The sequence below is a fragment of the Crocodylus siamensis genome, chromosome 1 (genome assembly GCF_052110815.1).
Source record: "Crocodylus siamensis isolate JL-2025a chromosome 1, ASM5211081v1, whole genome shotgun sequence".
Lineage (NCBI taxonomy): Eukaryota > Metazoa > Chordata > Crocodylia > Crocodylidae > Crocodylus > Crocodylus siamensis.
In genome coordinates, this window is record NC_143395.1 from 447,391 (window position 1) to 466,185 (window position 18,795).

Sequence of the window (18,795 nt, forward strand, 5' to 3'; positions counted from 1 at the left end):
GCAGGAGCTGTACAGCCAGTCCTACGATGAGATCGGCGTCATGTTCGCCTCCCTGCCCAACTTCGCCGACTTCTACACGGAGGAGAGCATCAACAACGGCGGCATCGAGTGCCTGCGCTTCCTCAACGAGATCATCTCTGACTTCGACGCAGTAAGGCTGGGTGGGGGCTGTGATGGGCTGAGGGCAGGGGTTAGGGGGCCTGAGGCATCTCCCCGTGGGGTGCTTGTAGCTTTGTGTCACAGGCTTTGACCAATTCGTCTACCCTCTTCCTCAGCTCCTGGATGAACCCCAGTTCCGATGTATCACCAAGATCAAAACCATTGGCAGCACCTACATGGCGGCCTCTGGAGTGACCCCTGATGCCAACAGCAATGGCTACAACACAACCAAGGTATGGGGGGCAGAGGGGTGCACTGATGCCCTTTGATTCCTGTCGCACCCAACATTTAACATTCACTGCCGGCTGGGGCGGCAGCATTTCTACTGAGGCAGCGCTGCATTGGTCACTTGACTTCATGACTCGTTATAACCTGCTTGATCCTTTAGACCATTTCATTGCACAGGTGTTAACGACCCTCTTTCCTTTGTAATGCTCTTCCAAAATACCGAGCTAGCCTTTGTTCTGCCATGCTGCTGCCTCTTGGCTGCTCCTGGGAACGGAGCTCCTATTTCGCAGCCCTGTGGATTGTTTTTAACTCACTCCAGGGATGTTATATTTGTTCCTGCTTCAGTCAGAAACTGAACAATCCACGTCCCCGGCCTATTAGTAAAGTTTCTAGTTTGTTTTTAACTGGCGAAAAATAGGTGTTGTTATCCGTGCACCTCATCCTCTGCTCCCCCCTTTTCAAAATCTGAGATTTGCCCTTGGGTGGAGGTAGCGGGGGAGCCAGGGAGATGACCCAGGCTGGTGCTTGGCAGGAAGGAGTGGAGAAGGGGGTTGATGCTGGAGGGTCCCGACTCCGCTTCCCTGATCTGCTGCCCTCTGCTCCCCTCGCAGAAGGAGAACCTGTCAGACAAGGAGCGCTGGCAGCACCTTGCCGACCTGGCGGACTTCGCCTTGGCCATGAAAGTGACCCTGATGAACATCAACTACCAGTCTTTCAACAACTTCATGCTCCGCATAGGCAAGTGCTGCCCCAGGGAGCGGGTGGGGGTGGTGGGATGGCACCCAGCCTTCACCACACCCAGCCCCAGGGGCACGGGGCTCTGGCACAGTGGAGGAAACCGTATGAGACAAGGATGGGGAAGGCAGGCTGCAGGGACTAGCAAGGAGGGGCCCTGTGAAAGCCTATGCCATTGTGTCCTCGTCGCTATAGTGCTGAGCTTGCTTGGCAAGGCCAGCCCGTATCATAGAAAATGGGGGTTGAAGGGACCTCAGGAGGTCACATCTAGTCCAACCCCTGCTCCAAGCAGGACCAGCCCCAACTACATCATCCCAGCCAAGACAGACCGGTTCCATTTCAGCCATGTCACCCTAGAGCACCTGCACGTGGCGGCATCACGGGTGTCCCGCGGGGGCCATGACGGCAATCCTGCATGTAACCATCCTGTGGGAGTGTCACTCAGCACGGGGACCTGGGGGTGCTGGGGGCAGGAGGGCACTGCGCATGCCCCATGCATCCAACAGCTCTAGGCAGTGGTAGATCCAGAGTGGGTGCAGTGGCACAGCCGCACCCGCCACTTTTGGAGCCTCTGGGGACTTTTTAAAGCCCTTAAAGAAAATAAAAATCTCCTTCCCCTCCTTTTCCCTGCCTGCCCCCGTTGCTTCCCCTGCTGTCCGGGGGGTCTGGGAAGCATCAGAGCTGATCTAGTCCACCCCAGAAGCCTGGGCTCAGCTGCGGATGGAGACAGCAGCTGTGGGGATGGGCAGGGGGGATCCCCATCCCTAGGGCAGGCGGGGGGGATCTATTCTTCTGTCCAGCTATCGCTGCTGTCCCCAGCCTTGGTGCACCCCAGTCAGGGCAGGCAGCAATGGCTCTGGTGCTCTCCCGGCCCCTGAAACAGCAGGGAAAGCAACAGCAGGTGGAGGCATGGGGCACTTTCTCCTGCTTTAGGGGCTTAAAAAACATCTCTGGAGGCTCTTGAGGGTGGTCTGCTTGAACTGGTGGGGAAGGAAGCAGGAGCGAGGGGTGCAGTCACCCCTGCAGTGCAGGTTGCTGCTCCTGCACCCCCCACATAAGAAAACTTTAGATCCACTCTTGGCTTTAGGTATGCCCTGCACCATGGCTGCCATCTTAATGTGATCATGTGCCAGCATGCAGTGGTTGGTGGTTGGAGGGGTCCCCTATATATTATGAGTGGTGGTGGTGTGTGTGGACACCCCCCGAGCTGATGTACTAGAGGGACAAGCCACGTGAGGCCCCAGAGGACAAAAGGAGCAGCTGTCCTTGCATGGGATCTTTGCAGGTATGAACAAAGGGGCGGTGCTGGCCGGCGTGATCGGCGCGCGCAAGCCCCACTACGACATCTGGGGCAACACGGTGAATGTCGCCAGCAGGATGGAGTCAACGGGTGTCATGGGGAACATACAGGTGGGTACACAATGCCCCCTTTTTGAGGGGGAGCCCATGTCAGGCCCCTTTCAGCTCGGTCATACTTGGTGAACCACCAAAAACAGAGGCTTAGAATAGAAACACTCATACAGCCTTTGCTCTAGAAGCAACAGGTGCTTATAGACACAGGGAAGAGACTGCACTTTCCCTGCTGAGAGGAGTCTCGGTGCTTCAGATGACTCAGGAACGGGGGAGTGCAGTAGTGCTGGACACAAGACTCAATGAGGGGGACCCAACCACTGGAGCCAGGTCTGGAGCACGAACGCACCTGGGCTGATCAGTGGCTGTTCCAGGAGAGAAAGGGAAGCTGAGAGGAAGGCAGAAAAGATGGGGTGGAGTGAAGGAAACCAAAGCAGCTGAGGAGGGAGCGGGGCAAGGGCTGGGGCAAATGCAGCGCCAGTTGCCACAGGACACAGGCACCTCCTTTGCCCGTGGCTCCAGTGCAGTTAGTGCCCTCGTGAATCCACTCTTCGTCTCTCTGGGGAGGGAGGGGGGCAGCTACGCCTGGGAAAAACCGAGCCGTGACTGCACCAGGAAGACAAGGAGCTCTCTGGGGAGGCAGCAGTGAAGGTGTCCAGGGCACAGCCCAGGGAAGGCAGCCACAGGGCTTCTGCCGGCCTTGACAGCCTGCCTCTGCTGGCCCCCAGGTGGTGGAGGAGACCCACGTCATCCTCAAGGAGTACGGCTTCCGCTTCGTGCGCCGCGGCACCATCTTCGTCAAGGGCAAGGGGGAGCTGCTGACCTTCTTCCTCAAGGGCCGCGAGAAGCAGGGCTCCTTCATCAATGGCTCCTCCATAACGCTGCCCCACCAGGTGGTCGACAGCTCCTGAGGGGGCCGGCCCCCGGGCACCCGCCCGCCGACAATGCCCAGCGCCTGCCTGACGCCAAAGGCGGCCGGTTCGGAGCGCCTTGCGCTCTGGGGGACCTCGCCGAGGGTAACCCCCTTCCACACCAACCGTTTAGAGTCCCAAGATACCCAACCCCTTGCGTGACCCTTGTCTCCTGGAGGTTTCTCTTGAAGAGGGGGGGGTCTGCTTGACTCATGCTTCGCCTCTGTCGCGGAGCCCAGTGGAGACCGTGGGTGAGAAAGGGCTCGATGGCATCCTCCAGGAGCTCACTGCATGCCCCTCGCTGCCGTGGGCCTGGACATTTGGGCATGAGATTTCAGCAGGAGCTCTCACCCAGGGCACCCAGGTAGTCTAGTGTAAAGAAGGAAGCCGGGGGCACAGATGCCCACGTCGTGCCACAGCCCCGACCTGCACATAGCGCTCAGGACAGGTGGTGAGAGCCAACAGCTTGCTTGTGCAGGGAGAGGGAAGGCAACCCAGAGAGGTTGGGGTGGCCATCTAGTTTACAAAACCCCACTCATCCTTGTCCCAAGCCACCATAGTTAGGAGTCCAGCAGGAGTGCAATATTTCCTTTCACTTGCAGAAGGGAACGAGACACCCCTGGTGTGCGTTTCAGATCTATACGGATATATATATATATATATATATGGCCAGAGACAGAGTGACATTTATATTTTTAAAGCTGGTCCGGCTGCGAGTAGGCTCTCTCTTTCCAATATTGCCTTGCACTCTCTTCTCTGCTGCTGTCACCTTTGCTGCTGCTTTCAGGAAGAGTTTAACAGGTATTGGCAACGAACAAGACTGTTTTATTAAAGCCTTCAGCCATTATTCTGTTTGGAAATGAAACACCCCCCACCCCACACAAACCAGTGTAATTATTCCTCTAGTTTCTGGAATAGAACCGGGTGAATTTAAACCACAGTGGTTGCATGTCTGCTTGCTGTTGAAACGCCATGTGTTGTCTTGGGTGAGGATCATAGGAAAGTCGGTCTAAAAGGGACCTCACAAGATCGTCTACTCCAGCCCCCTGCTCCAGGCAGGACCATCCGTGACTAAGCCTGCCCAGTGTCCAATCTGCTCTTGAAGACTTCCACGGATGGAGCTCCCACAACTCCTCTGTGCAGTCTGCTCCAATAACACTCAGAGCCATAGAAAATGAGGGCTGGAAGGACCTCAGGAGGTCACATCTAGTCTATCCCCCTGCTCAAAGCAAGACCAGCCCCAACTCCATCATCCCAGCCAAGGATTTGTTGAGCCAAGTCTTCAAAACCTCCAAGGATGGAGACTCCACAGCCTCTCTGGGGAACCAGTTCCAGTTCTTCACCACCCAATTAGTGGAAAAGTTTTTCCTAATATCCAACCTCAACTTCCTTTGCTGCAGCTTGAGCCCATTGCTGCTTGCCCTGTCGTCTGCCCCCACTGGGAACAGCCCAGCTCCATCCTCTTTGCAACCCCCCGGCAGGGAGGTGAAGGTAGTCAGAAAGATCATCTCCAGCCTACATTTTTCCTGCTGCAACTTAAGGCTGTTGCTCTTAGTCCTGTTCCCTGCAGCCACAAAGAAAAGTCCCTCTCCATCCTCTCCACAATCCCCCTTCAGGGATTTGAGGACATTTATCCAATCCTCCCTCATCCTTCTCTGGACTCAATAGCACCAATTCCTTCAGTCTTTCCTTGTAGGCCCCTGATCATTTCTGTTGGATTCATTTTAATCTGTCTACATCCTTCTTGAAGTTCAAAACCAGACACGCTGCTCCGGGTGAGGCCTCACTGGTCCTGAAGAGAGCGGAAAAATCACTTCACTTGATTTGCAAATGACTCTCCTGTTGATGCAACCTAGGAGGCTGTTGGGTTTTTTTTTTTGCAACAAGGGCACATTGTTGGCTCATATTCAGCTTATGGTCCACTGTAACCCTCATGCTTCTCTGCAGCGCAGGCAGTTGCTCCCCAGGCTCTCTGCGCATGCAGTTGTTCTCTCTCAAGTGCAGGACTTGGCACTTGTCCTTGAATTTCAGCTGATCAATTGCAAACCATTTTTCCAGTCTCTCCTGATCATTCTGGACCTGTGATATTTTGCTATGAGGCTGGACAATGGATTTGTCTGGGACGGTTTAGATGGGGCTGATCCTGCTTCATGCAGGGGTTGGCCTAGATGTGACCTCTGGAGATCCCTTCCAGCCCCACTTCTCAATGACCTGTGACTAGCTCTATCCTCCAACACATCTGCAACTCTACCCAACTCGGTGGCTGGTCTTACCCAGGCCATTTTGGGTCACTGGCTCTGGGAGAGGAAAGACAACAGGTCCCAGCCCAAACGTTCACTGTGGGCATGTGCAGACATGAAGCAGACACACATGAACATGAACCAGGACCATCTGAGGATGTTAAGGCTGGTGCCCACTGGACAAACACGCATTGCTCTCAGCCGTGATTTGCTAAGCCCTTTGTGAAGGTGACACTCCCCTTTCTGCAGAGAAAAAAAGGGACGGACAGATTTTGTCCCAGGTTTCTCAGCCCTTCAGGCTCCAGGCCATAGTTCATAAAATTCATCTGGCTTCCTAGGACCAAAGCCAAAGGGCTTCGGTATCAATGGAGGCATCAAGCACCAAGTCCAAGGTGTCAGGACGGCTGGCTGGCACCAAGGTCTCCACAGCTGCTGCCAAACCCTGCAGGGACTCATGTGGGCATCAGCCAAGTCACGCAAGACGTGATGCTGCTTCTGCCGCAGTCCTGGCCCCAGCAGGACTCTGACACTGGCTGCTCCCCTACGTCCCAGGCCCAATCGCATGAGCATCCTCAGGTACAGCTGATCCATGCACGAGACAACAGGGGATGAGGCTGCTCTGCAGGGAGGTGGGATACAGTGAATCACATCCCAATTGCACCCAATTCGGAGCTAAGACTTGCGCCCTGGGCTCCTCTGTCCCAGCAGCTTGGTCTAGCACCAAGGTATTGCATGCTGCAGGATAAGACTCCTCCTCCTGATGCTGGTCTGTTTGGCACAAATGGATATTCATTAAGTGGGGAGGCTTTGCAGTCCCGAGGCTAGAGCCCTCTTCTGGCAAATCCCAGCTCTGGTGAGTATTCACATACACTAAGTGGAGCAACATCAACAGGGCAGCTGGTCACTCCCCCTGAACACTTCAGCCTGCTGCCCAAGGCAGAGTCAAGGCCAAAAGATGCCAGCTTTGGGCCTTTGCTGCAGCAACAATTTGGAGAAGGGGCTCCCCTGCTGCTAGGTGAATGCCCCAAGTACTAGGCTATGGCTATAACACATGATCTCAGTGGCACTGTCATTCCTGGACATTGGCCCCATACCACCCTGTTACTTACACTGGGGCAAGTACAGGAACAAAAATGAAAAGATGGAGCAGCAGGAGAAAGGCAAGGCCATTGACTGCTCCCAGGAGCCAGTACTGAGCACTGGTGAACTTGCTGTGGTCAGTGAGAGATTTAAGCTCTGCTCAAATCATTTCAAACCAGGCCCGCTCAAGCACTCCCCAGCTGAGGTAAGGGGGCACAAGGAACAGATCAGGGGCTTTCAGAAGCAGTCACTGCCCCAGCAACCCGCCTTTGTGAGGGCACATACCCAGCCTGAGGTTAATGCAAGATGTAGTGCCTGGAAGTCACCCAGCCTTCAGCTGGGACCCACCCCCTCCTCTCTAATGCACTGAGCTTTCCAGCGTGACCAGGTTCTTACCAGGACATTTTGGGGCATTAAGCCCTAAAAATGCTGTGGAAAAACCTTCCTTTGCACTGAGGATTGGTGTGACACGAGCCCCGAGATACTGCTCAGCAGCTCATGACACGCAGCCAGGAGGGCTTGTTTTCTGAATGGCACAGCGGACGATAAACAGGTCATTTCAGTCTCACTGGAGAAAGGGACAGCTCACTTCAGTCTCACCTTAGTTCAACCCCTGAGTGAGCTGCAGGAAAAGCAGCATCACATTCAATGTAGCAGACACAGATGCTGCTATAGCAGCAGCAGGCCCCAGAATGGCACTGGGGTGAGCAGCAGGGTGCAAGGAGGATGCCAACATCACTAGCTGACTGACAGTGCAGGGAACAGGGCTGGTTCCCTTCAGGGCTCTAGTTAGAGGCTACAACAGCGCAGTAATCCAAACAAGTTGCCTGGGCCCTGTGCAACCCTTCAGAAACACCCCCAACAAGCTCTGTGAGCCAAAGGGACTCAACCTCCCAGGCAGAAATACAGTGCTTGGAAAAGCTGCTCCTTGTGGAAATTCAGGCTGCAGCTGCAAGGGCAGGTTGGAGGCTGCATTTAACCCAGTCTCAGAGGTAGAATAAAAGCCCACTGTTGTCTCCTTCCAGCTCAAACCTTGCAGCTGTAGGCTAACACAAGAGAGGAACAGAAACTCGGCTGTCTGGTGTCACAGGGGAGACTTGACATACAAGTTCAATGCGCAGAGATCAGAGTAAGAAGTAACAAGATTTTCTATAACAATCATTGTTTTATTAAGTTAAAAATGTGGAAGTGCCTCCAGGAAGCATCATTTGAAAAAAAGGAAGGCAAAAGCCAGCACAGATGAGGGCACAAGGAAAGCAGCTCAGGACTGTAATGTAAAGGGGAGGCGCATTGGCTCTGTCAAGCTGCTGAGAAATTTAATGCGTCTCAAAGGGAAGGCTTTGGCATTCAGCTCCTGTCCCGTTCACACACAGAAGCGCGTGCCCCTGATTTCAGCCTAGCTGATGACATCACCAGACACATTCTGGGCCCGCCTTGTCAAATCTTTTAAACCAAAGCCTCCACCATAATCATTGAGTGATCAGGAAACTCTGACCCCTGGGCAAGCCACACTGCCATCACCAAGGGGCACTTGCACTGATCCAGCTTTAGGGCAATCTCCTCACAAGGCCTAGAAGTATCCAGGCCATTTACAGAGCAGCACAGAGGGAATCTGCACCTGCTCCACACCACTCAATGCTCAGGGGCCAGATAAAGAGATGACCATGGCCTAAGCCTGGTGCCTGGCATTCGTTGGTACCAATTTCTCTCATCCAAGTAGCTCATGACTTTGAAAATCTCAGGCGTCCCATTCCAGTGGTAAATGTTTCCTGCCCAGCCCAGTAAGGTACTAGAGAGTAACATGGGGTGTGCGCAGAGAGTGTACTCAGATCAGGCACCTCAAGACCTCTGGGGGCCTGGGATCTTGGCACTGTGGGGTCTGGTTCACCAGTCCAGTGCAAAGAGCATGGATCCAGCAGCAGCCTCAGGGCACAGGACGTACATCTTGTGAACAGACAGGTGCTGTCCACCTACTCTGTGTCATCTGGATTCTCTGCTGCCTTTCTGAAGGTGTCGAAGGCTTTGTGCAGGGCCATGTGCGTGAACAAGGAGGAATGAGCTGCCACCTTCTCCAGCAGTGAGGCAGGTGCATCCTCTGCTCCAACAAGAAACCAGTAAGTCAGTAGGGATAAGAAGGATGCCATCTCACCACTCGCACCTGCTACAGCTACTGATCTCTCCTCCCTGCCCTAGAGGGTTTCAGTCCCATTGATCTCCCTGCACTCGCTTTCCCTTCCCCTTGTTCCCCCTGAGAAGGAGCATAGAATAGCCAGCTAGCAGCCTGTGGTGGAAGGGCTGTCTGGCTTCAGCCTCACTGTTTCCTGGCACTGAGACAGCCCCTACCCAGGGCACCTTGTATGCTTAGCTTATCCACTTAACTGCTTTCCCCTACTAGCACCCATCACTGCAGCATCCAAGCCTGCCCCTACACCCCTCACACACACCCACCCCCCTCCCTCAGCAGGAGGAAGCCAGAGGGAAAGGAACCGCCTCTAACATCACCCCCTCCTCTGCTGGCTGTAACCCAAGGGGCACTGAGGCTGGAGTGCGGCCTTGGACCCACCCCAGCAGAGCTGGCATCAAACCACGCTGCCCACCCCTTACGGTGCCACTTCTAGTGTTTTAGCACACTGCACACACCAATACCATCCAACCAACGGCAAGCACTGTAAAAGTCAGATCTTGCCCCACAAAGAAGCTGAACCCTGTGGACAGAACAATGACCTCTCCCAGCAGCTGGACTCAAAGCCTGCTGGGGGTTTGCCTTGTGGCCATAAAGGGCTCATTGCTCCAAGGGGAAGAGAGAGCTTCCCCTGAAGAAGCCCAGCACTGAAAGGAATCACATCTCATGCACAAAAAGGTTTCTCTCCTTTCTCACCCTGGGAGATCATGGGGTCTACCGCTACAGGTTTTACCAGCCCAGAACCAGGTGCGACTGTGGCTAGGAGTGCACACTTCTGGGTCCCCTTCAAACCTGGCCACACCTCACCTTCCGTGTCAGGGAATGGTGCTGTAATACACTGGGTGGCCCAAACATTGACACACAGAACATGCCAATGGCTCTTGCAACAGCAAACCATGTTGCATGAAGGTTCTTCTCTCTACTACGCATCGACTCTTTCGAGTCAAGTCTCACCCTGGGCACCCCAAATTCCCCTTCTCTCTTCCTGTAGATCCAAAATGCTGTCACAGCTCTGAGACTTTAACAGATCTGTAACTAGTGTATAGCAAGAGGCCAGGATCTCTTCAGGACAAAGCCAAGTACACAGGAGGAGTTAAGCAACCTGCTTTTCCACAGTGCTGCAGCTCAAGTAGGTTAAGCAATATTGTGACTATGACCCCAGGCAGACTATGGAAAACTAGAGCAGACTGATTTACACTGCAGCTGCTCCCGTGTACCTGCTCTCCATACAGACATGGATACTCTCCTCTTACCTTTGCATGAAACACTGGCCTCCGTGGGAAGACTGCGGTCAAGGTCTCCATAAACCAGCTTTACCCTGAAGGGAAAGGTGCTGCTTTCTGTTGTCACGTGATAATTAAAGGTCAGCCTGTTACACAAGGAGTTCGTCTGCCAGTGTCTGCCCAGAAAGGCTGAAAAATGCTTCTGCATGGATGGAGACAAACACAGCAGCATTAAATCTTGAATATCCCTGACTCTGTCTCCTCATACAAGCATCACGCAGGTAACAGGCATTTTGAGGTTTCCATCCTGCAGACAGAGGGTGGACACAGCAGCATGTTTTGTGGCTGAAGGGCTAAGAGGAAGGTTCTTGCCAAAAGAAAGCTATGGAGATGCTGTGATTTCGCAAGTACACGCAGTAGGTAGGATGAAGAGAAAAAGATCTTTGTTCCAGATGGGAGGAAAGAAAATACTGCACAGTGAGGGTGCTCTGAAGCAATCAGGAGACCAAATACAACAGGTTGAATCATGGAAAATGGGGGTTGGAAGGGACCTCAGGAGGTCACATGTAGTCCAACCCCCTGCTCCAAGCAGGACCTGTCTTTGTAGTGGGGACACGGCCTCTGGCCTGGGATTTCTTGAGCATACATTGACAACCTTTTATAGAAGCAGGACATTTACCATCGTGGTCACCCTGCTTTTCCTGCGGCAGGTTCAGGTGTGATGTTTTGTGTCAGGAATGATGGTAGTTTTATGAAGAGTTTAGATTATGGATTTGTCTGAGATGGTTTGGACAGGGCTGATCCTGCCTCAGACAGGGGGGTTGGACTAGATGGCCCATGGAAGTCCCTTCCAGCCCCACTTCTCTATGATTCGTTAACATGTATAAGGATAAAGACCATACTAAAGTGTTTGCTGGGGTGACTCGTACCTGTAAGTAATCTGCCTGGTATTTCCTCCCAACATAAGCATTCAGGTGAGCAGACAGAGTAGTCAGGAAGCACCGGATGTCTGTCTGCAAGTACTTCTCAGCTATCTGCTTCAAGGGGATGAAGATGGGCACAGAGTGGCGACGGATCCGAACTGGCTGCTTTATGACAATATCGAGGTAGTAGGAATCCAGGTAGTTGCCATCATAGGCGGTGCTGAGGCAGAAACAGACTCCGTGCTTGGTCAGCTTCCCACTAATTCCTTGGAAATGGAAAGAAGTCGTTAGTGCCATCACAAAACCACAGGGTTAGGAAGCTCTGCTAAGACACCATGGCAGGCTCAGTGTTTTCTTACACCAGGAATACACTCATGCTCTCTGTGGACAGACAGGGCTCCTAACTTGGAAGAATTACGAAGCATGAGTCATTTAAGTCACACTTCTACTCTAACTGCCAAGCTGGGCCAGGGTTACATTACTGCTCATCTTCTGCGCAACATTTGCCCCATAAGCAGTAGAGCAGAGACTTTTCCACCCGTCTCAAAGCAAACCAGAGATCCGTGTCAATTTAAAGCACGCGCTTCTGAGTAACACAGTCTAGCTAGTACAGCTCAAGTCAGATAAATCAGCTCAGCCTCAGAGAACTGGTTTTGAGGCCTTCAGCAAAAGACAGAAAAGCTGAAATAGTTTCTCTGGTGCACCTGTAATGACTTGCTTCAAGCTACACGAGAAACACTGGGACTGGGACAATTACACAGCAGGTTCACCCTCCAGATCCTTCACCTGCTGAAATCAACCGTCCGTTCAGGCCTGTACCAACCTGTGAGGTAAAAAACATGCAGCATGGCCTCAACATTTTCCACTTTCCACTGCAGAAGAACTTGCTCCCTCATCTTCGCTGTCTGGACAGGCTCCGCACTGCTGCTCGTGGCTTCCTCCTGCCTGCCCGTCTAGAGAAATCAGGAAATAGCAGCCTAGAAATGAGTGAAATACAGCTATTTCTTGCTTGGTGATATGGCTCAGGCCGATGCCCAGAAGGTGCCATCACTCTGAGCGAGACACATGGATCATTCACTGGTGACAGAGACAGAAAAAAATCCTAAAATGGGGGCAGACCAGCTTCTTAAGCAGCTGGGTATAGTGGCGATATATAGGAATTGCCAGCATGGGGAAGACCGGGAACGAGGCAGGGCCCGCTGGGTCATTCCAAGCGCTCAGCTCTTACCGCCATTTGCCTCAGGCTCACTTTCATCTTCAGCTCGTCCCTCTGTTGCCTCAGCTCCTTGATCCTGGCTCTCAGCCGGGCCACTTTCTGCCTCCGCTGCTGCTTGGTTTCCTCTTCCTTCAATGCTAACTCGTGGGCGCGGGCCTCCAGCTTCTCGAGATGGGACAACACCCCTGGGAGAAAGGAGGGGAGAGGTAAGCCGTTGGGGCTGGGCTAGATGTCCCCTCCCGCGGGCCCCTCACACCTGTATTCTCCACGTTTTTTGAGGCCCACTCACCCTCCCGCAAGTTTCCCGCCACCGCCATCTTCGCCTCACAACACTTCCGGTCCCACTCAAACTGCCCGCGCCGGAATAACGTATTCACGCCACCGCGCCCTTTCCCAGCCCCCTCCACGCTCCGTACGGCAAGATGGCTCTTCCTTGTATATGCCGCTTCCGGGATAGCGCCCCGCGCGCGCCGTACGGCAAGATGGCGGCAGGGTCTTCCCAGCATTCCGCGCGTGGCCGCCCCGCAAGATGGCGGCGGCCACCCCCCGGCAGCTGGTGCAGTACGTGGTACTACGGGGCGACCTGCGCTGGCCGCGGGGCGCGCTGGTGGCGCAGGCCTGTCACGCGGCGCTGGCCGTGCTGCACGCGCACTACGCCCACCCGGACAGCGCGGCCTACCTGGCGGAGCGCGGGCGCATGCGCACCGTGGTGCTGGAGGTGAGGCGCAGCGCGGGGCATGCCGGGAAGGGTCCTTGGGCGCTCCTCCCAGCCCTGAGGGGTGGGGTGGGATGGGGAAAGGGGGTGCAGCTCCCTCAGAGGGGTGAGGACGGCCTGGTGACAGGGCTCGCCACTTCTCTCAGCACCGCCCTGGGCTGGCTCCTGTCGTGCTCCATTTCCTTCCCACAGAGCAGCCGAGGTATCGGTCGTCACCTTTCCCAAAGCCTCCCTGCTTGAGAGAGGCCAATAATTTACTTATCAGGCATAAGCCCGTGCGCCCGAAGAGGATAAGTCTTTCTGAACAGGAATGGCGTCACGTCGGAGCAAAATGTCATCCAGCCGCGGCAGGAGAAAGCCAAGCGAAGAGCTTCGTCAGCTGTCCCTCGGAGTCGAAGATGACATCCGTTGGGCTCTGTGGGTCCTCGGGTGACTGAGGAGCCCGATTCTGGATACACGTGCTCGTTGGCAAGGGGGGCACGTTGTTGTGTGAGGGAGCGGGTTCTTCATCAGCAGTCCCTCGGAGTTGAGGAAGACAAACTAAGAGTCAAAGCCAGGTTTTCAGGCAAAAGCCAAACTTAGAGCTATGTCTGGTCTTCAGGCAAAAGCCAAGCTAAGAGCTACAGCCACGTCTTCTCGGGTGCTGCCGTCGTCATGTCAAGAGCCCAGAGAGGCATCGCCAACAATGCCTCTGGAAAATCCTCTGCATCCAATGGGAAAATTGCCATACAAATGCCAGCATCCTTGTTGGAGCCAGTGTTACTGGCGTGGAGTTGGGAGCATGGAGCACGACAGGGACATGTTGAAGACACACCTCAAGAAAATGGATGCTTCTTTTTTCAGCGTGATCCTTAAGCATCAGCTTAGCTGGGCTGGACATTGTGTGCCTACTCAACACCCAAAACAAGCTTATCAATGGCCTGAGATCTTGCGGTGACCGGGGGAAGTGCTACAGGGACACATGGAAGGCAGACCTCCAGAAAATGGATGTATGCTTTATTTTCTTCCTTTACACATCATTAATGTCTGCTTTATCATTGACGCCTTGGATGTTGACATCAAGCTGGCTGCCAACCAACTCTAAGGGTGCCACGGCCTCAACCAAGTGGATGCCCACTTCAAGGTAAAGCATCTTGCCCTCAAAGCAGAGAAGAGAGAGCAGAGGAAGGAGGAGAGAAATCCCAACCTACAGCCTCCTCTCCCCTGCAGAAAGACCTGCAACTTCTGTAGATAGGTCTCAAAGATTGGACTCTTAATCTGCCTCAAGACCCAGCCATGAGCCGCGGTAGCAATAATCCTCGAATCAAGGGGTTGACAATGACTTCCCAGGCAAGGTTGCAGTTCCCTGTAGGCCATGAGCACCGGCTGCTTTGCAGGGACATTTATGTTACGCAAGTGGGAGCAGGGGGTACCAGTCTGTTTGGCTGCAGGGATGGAATATCTGACAGCTAAAATATTCAGATTGACTGGGGACACAGCCCAAGACTGCAAGAGAACTCACATCATCCCCTACCACCTCCAGCTGGCCATTCACAACGATGAGGAGCTGAACAAGCTTCTGAGGGGAGTCACCATTGCCCACGGTGGGACCCTGCCCAACATTCAGATGATGCTGTTGCTTAAGAAAAACGGAGCCACCTATGCAGGTTCAGCCCATGACTGCCATTTGCATGTTAAAAGTCCTGTGTGGATTCAGACCTAGACTCAGAAGGAATCTCAACACAAAAACCCTATTTCATACAAGAGAGGAAGCTGAAAGAGGGAGTGAATTGGGTCTAAGCAGGAGGTCACATCTAGTCCAACCCCCTGCTCTGAACAGGGCCAGCCCTAACTACATCACCCCAGCCAAGGCTTCATCTACCCAGGTCTTAAAAACCTCCAGGGATGGTGACTCCACCACCTCTCTGGGGAGCCCGTTCCAGTGCTTCACCACCCTCCTCATGAGAGGTTTTTCTTAATACTGAACCTCAACTTCCCTTGCTTCAACTTGAGCCTATTGCTCCTTGTTCTCTCGTCTGCCACCACTGAGAACAGTTTTCCCCCTGTTCCTGCCACGCAGCTTCCAGCATTTTATAGAAATCTTAAAGAAGTAGGGCTGAAAGGTTGCTCCAGAGCTCACATTTAGTCCAATCCCTTGCCTGAGGCAGGGTCAGCTTTCTCCAAAGCATCCCAGACAAATCCATCATCTAACACTGACACAGCACAAGACATCACATCTGCACGTGCCACAGGGAAAGTGGGGGACCATGGTGGCCAACATCCTGTTTCTATAAAAGGTTATTGTATGCTCAAGAGAGCCCAGGCCGCACCCCTGCTGCAGAGGAAGGCAGTTCTAGGAATCGAGGAAGTCCTAATACTGGGGCCATACCCCTAACTCCCATGCTCATGCGAACTCCCAGGTTCGGGGGCTCTGCTTTGTTCTGTGTCAGGGTTGATCATCGTTCTGCTAAGAGGTTGGACAATGGCTTTGGGATGGTGTGGACAGGGCTGATCCTGACTCAGGCAAGCGTTGGATAGATTTAACCTCTGCAGGGCCCTCCTAGCCCCACATCTCCAGGATTGTATGATCTGTCATCTGTGAATGTGTCTCGTGCCGTTTCGAACCTGGCTGCAGTCCCTGCCTCTGCAGCCCACAGTGGTGATGGGTCCTGTGACTTAATGACATGCTGCCTAGAACAAAGTACCTTCTCTTATTAGTTTTAAACCCATTTCCTGCTCATTGCAGCAGGTTCCCCCTAGTCCTGGTCTCCTGGGACCTGGTGAAGAACCAATCACTCTATGCACCCCCTTCATGATTGTCATATCCCCATCAGCCTTCTCCTTTCCAGACTGAAGAGTCCTAACCTTTTTCACTCCCTATTGATGTAGCAGCTGTTTCTTCCTCAGCATCTTAGTTACTCTTCTCTGTACCTTTTAGCCCCCAGAGGAGGGCCCTGAAGAAACGGTGCCTCAGGGAAGTCTGGGCAGACTGGAAGAACAGGGAAGCCTGGTGTGGGGGAGAACGGGGGGAGGAAGCGGTGACTGGGGGAGCACCTGGAGATCCTGTCCCCCAGGAGGGAGCTATGGTGGAGTGAGGAGCAGCTGGAGCCACAGCACAGAGGAGAATAGATGCAACTTTGTCCTTGGCCTCTTTACGCTAACTTTTTCCTCCCCATCTTTCTTCCTTTGCTGGTGGTGCTGCAATGCAGGCCTGGCCTGGGGTCGGCAAGTCTGCATTCTGCTCCTGCTCGTACCATTGACATTTTCCCCCATGCTTTTTCCCCACCTGGAAAATGGAGCTGGTGATCCTTTTCCCCTGAGGTGCAAGGCTTTATTTGCACAGCAGCAGAAGGTCCCTCTGCTTTCCCTGTGGCAGGTCATGGTGCTGTGTCGGGGTTGACGGTAGTTTTACAAAGAGGTTAGATTATGGATTTATCTGGGCTGGTATGGACAAGGCTGATCCTGCCTCAGGCAGGGGTTGGACTAGGTGTGACCTTTGCAGGTCCCTACCAGTCCTGCGGCTCTGTGAATTATCTCCCTGTGCTGTTCTTGGCTCTGCTGGTCCTGCCAGTCTGTTCCTCCCATGTACACTGTCCTGTAGAAGAGAAAGGCAGGGAGCCTAAGCTAGGACCCTTACCAGTGAAGAGCATGTTTCCCACCCCCCTCTCTCAGTAAACCATCCCTTCTTCTGGCACACCTATTTCAGTGCACTTGCTGCCACAAGCAGCAGTAGTTTGCCGGCAGCTCGGTAGGTGGCAACAGCTATTGTTCAGAGCTAATCCAGTCATTGCTTCCAGACGCCTGTTTGGAGCTGAGTGAGGGCTGGGCTTCCTGACAGCGGCTCTTTCCAGACCAGCATGGTAGACGAGACACTTGATCAATCCTCAGTCCAACCCCATGGGTGACAGCTCCCGCTGGTCCCTGTCTGACTTCCTTCAAGCCTTTCCTTTTTACACGCACTGTTGCAGGACCGTCGTTAGGCTTGAGTTGTGTGTGGCCTGTTCAGAACAAAGCTTCCTAGCGCTGTTCGAGAGAAAATGCCACCCCAACACTCCCAGGAGGCCACATGAGAAACCAGCCCAGGGAGCAGCTTTCCGGAGACCAGCGTATGGTGCCGTCAGCTGCTTTGCAGATGCCTAGTACAGCGGGATCCTGCTGCAATGAACTGCCCATGGATGGTGAGGGGCAGGGTGGAAGGAAACCCAGAGAGATGTGTGCAGGGGGAAGCAGTTGGGTTGGGCAAACGCCTGGGGTGGGATCAGGGCACTGGGGGCGCAACTGGGGATGACGAAGTTTGAAGCTGGTGTCATGGAATCATAGAAAAGATGGACTGGAAGGGAGCTCCGGAGGTCACATCTTGTCTAACCCCCTGCTTGAGGCATGGTCAGCCCCGTCAAAACCAGTCCAGATGCATCCATCATCTGAAATGTTCATAAGACTACCATCCACCCTGACACAGCACCAGACATCACACTCCACCCTGTCACAGGGAAAGCAGGGGGATCGCAGCAGCCAGCGTCCTGCTGCTGCACAGGTTGTTAATATATGTTCAAGAGATTGAAGGTAGAAGCCATTTCTCCTGTTGTAGAGGAAGGCAGACTCTTTCCACAGTCCGCACCAATCTAAACAGGGGCTAAACTTCCTGACTCCAAATGCAGTGTCCGTCCCTTGAATGGGGGGTCATGAGATGAAATGAGTAGGCTGTCAGCAGATCATTAAAGAGTGGGGCTCTTTGCCACCAGATGCAGTGGGAGCTGAGTGTCCAGCCAGATCCCCAAAGGAACTGGGCACGTTCCTGGAAGAAAGGGGGCATCAGTTGGAATTAAGTAGGGAATAAGGGGCATGACCACTGCATCAAACTTTCCTGGGCCTTCGATGTTGGAGTCTGCAAGTGAGAGAGGAACAGGAGAAACACCCTGATCAGACCCGTTTGCTCTCCCTTTTTGTGCTGCTTTGTGAGACAGGTGACTGGGCCAAAGGGACCTAGGGTCTGGCCCAGTACAGGGCAGTTCTTACATTCCTGTGTAACCAAAATCTCCAGGTCAGTCTGTCATCTCTCAGATTCCCTCCCTGGTCTCTGGTGGCGCCAGCTGCTGGCATCATTTTGTGCAGGTTTCTCATCCTTCCTTTTTCTGTTCCCCAGGCCCCGGATGAAGGTGCCCTGACAACCCTCGCAGAGACCCTGAAGGAACACAGTGTCGACCATGAAATGTGGATTGAACAGCCAGAAAACATCGCTACCTGCATCGCGCTCCGGCCCTACCCCAAGGACCAAGTGCACCAGTACCTGAAGAAGTTCAAGCTGCTCCAGTGACCCGTGCCCTGGCTTTGCCCTGTGTCATGCAGACCTGACCGGAGCACACAACGTTCCTCCAGGGACCAAGATGGGCTTAGCAGAGTCACGTGTGTCCTAGTGGTGCCATTTCAAGGCACTTCTGCTCCAGGCCACGAGAAGCTCCTACTGTGTCTCGCTCCTCACTGTAAATGGCTGTAGCTGGTGCTTGTCAGGGCAGCTGATTAAATATCCATGTCTTCACTCATGCAGAGGGAGTCTGTTGGGCTTTGTGAAGGGCTCTTGTTCCAGTGTAAAGAAGAGTGGTCTTGATGGCTGTGAGCAGCAGTGCAGCCTGGCTTACTCCTACATCTGCTTTGCTGGGTTCCTCCCCTGTCTTGGCTTCAGTAGAGCCGATATCAGGGAGTTGCCCTCTCTTCAGTCTTGCTCTTGCTGCTTTTGCCCTCCTTCCCTGACATCCATCTCCCCAGACTCCTGGCCCTTCTTGAATGGCTTTAGGGTGTCTTTGGGACTCATGTGCGCAGGCTGCCTCACGGCAGCGGTGCTGTACTGACTCAGTGT

General features: G+C 53.7%; 3 protein-coding genes across 3 annotated transcripts in view; 2 read left to right on the forward strand and 1 right to left on the reverse strand.

Annotated features, from left to right (window-relative positions):
• ADCY3 (adenylate cyclase 3) overlaps nucleotides 1–5,715 on the forward strand; it is a 62,433-nt gene extending 56,718 nt beyond the window's left edge. Inside the window, exons 16-20 of the mRNA XM_090021477.1 lie at nucleotides 5–151; nucleotides 276–392; nucleotides 999–1,125; nucleotides 2,408–2,532; nucleotides 3,201–5,715. Coding sequence (XP_089877603.1) covers nucleotides 5–151; nucleotides 276–392; nucleotides 999–1,125; nucleotides 2,408–2,532; nucleotides 3,201–3,383 — 699 coding nt within the window. The 3' untranslated portion in view covers nucleotides 3,384–5,715. The remainder of the gene's footprint in view (nucleotides 1–4; nucleotides 152–275; nucleotides 393–998; nucleotides 1,126–2,407; nucleotides 2,533–3,200) is intronic.
• A 2,120-nt stretch (nucleotides 5,716–7,835) lies between these two features.
• Nucleotides 7,836–12,652, reverse strand: CENPO (centromere protein O). The gene is made up of 6 exons (XM_090021614.1): nucleotides 12,537–12,652; nucleotides 12,260–12,432; nucleotides 11,855–11,984; nucleotides 11,038–11,297; nucleotides 10,139–10,310; nucleotides 7,836–8,798 (listed from the first exon to the last, which is right to left on the reverse strand). The coding sequence occupies exons 1-6, from the start codon at nucleotides 12,562–12,564 to the stop codon at nucleotides 8,674–8,676; spliced, it is 888 nt and encodes a 295-aa protein (XP_089877740.1). The 5' UTR covers nucleotides 12,565–12,652; the 3' UTR covers nucleotides 7,836–8,673.
• Nucleotides 12,653–12,727: 75 nt separating this feature from the next.
• Nucleotides 12,728–18,481, forward strand: PTRHD1 (peptidyl-tRNA hydrolase domain containing 1). Its single transcript, XM_090021928.1, has 2 exons — nucleotides 12,728–12,965; nucleotides 18,085–18,481. Exons 1-2 carry the CDS (start codon nucleotides 12,777–12,779, stop codon nucleotides 18,253–18,255), a joined length of 360 nt encoding a protein of 119 aa, XP_089878054.1. The 5' UTR covers nucleotides 12,728–12,776; the 3' UTR covers nucleotides 18,256–18,481.
• The last annotated feature ends 314 nt before the right edge of the window (nucleotides 18,482–18,795 follow it).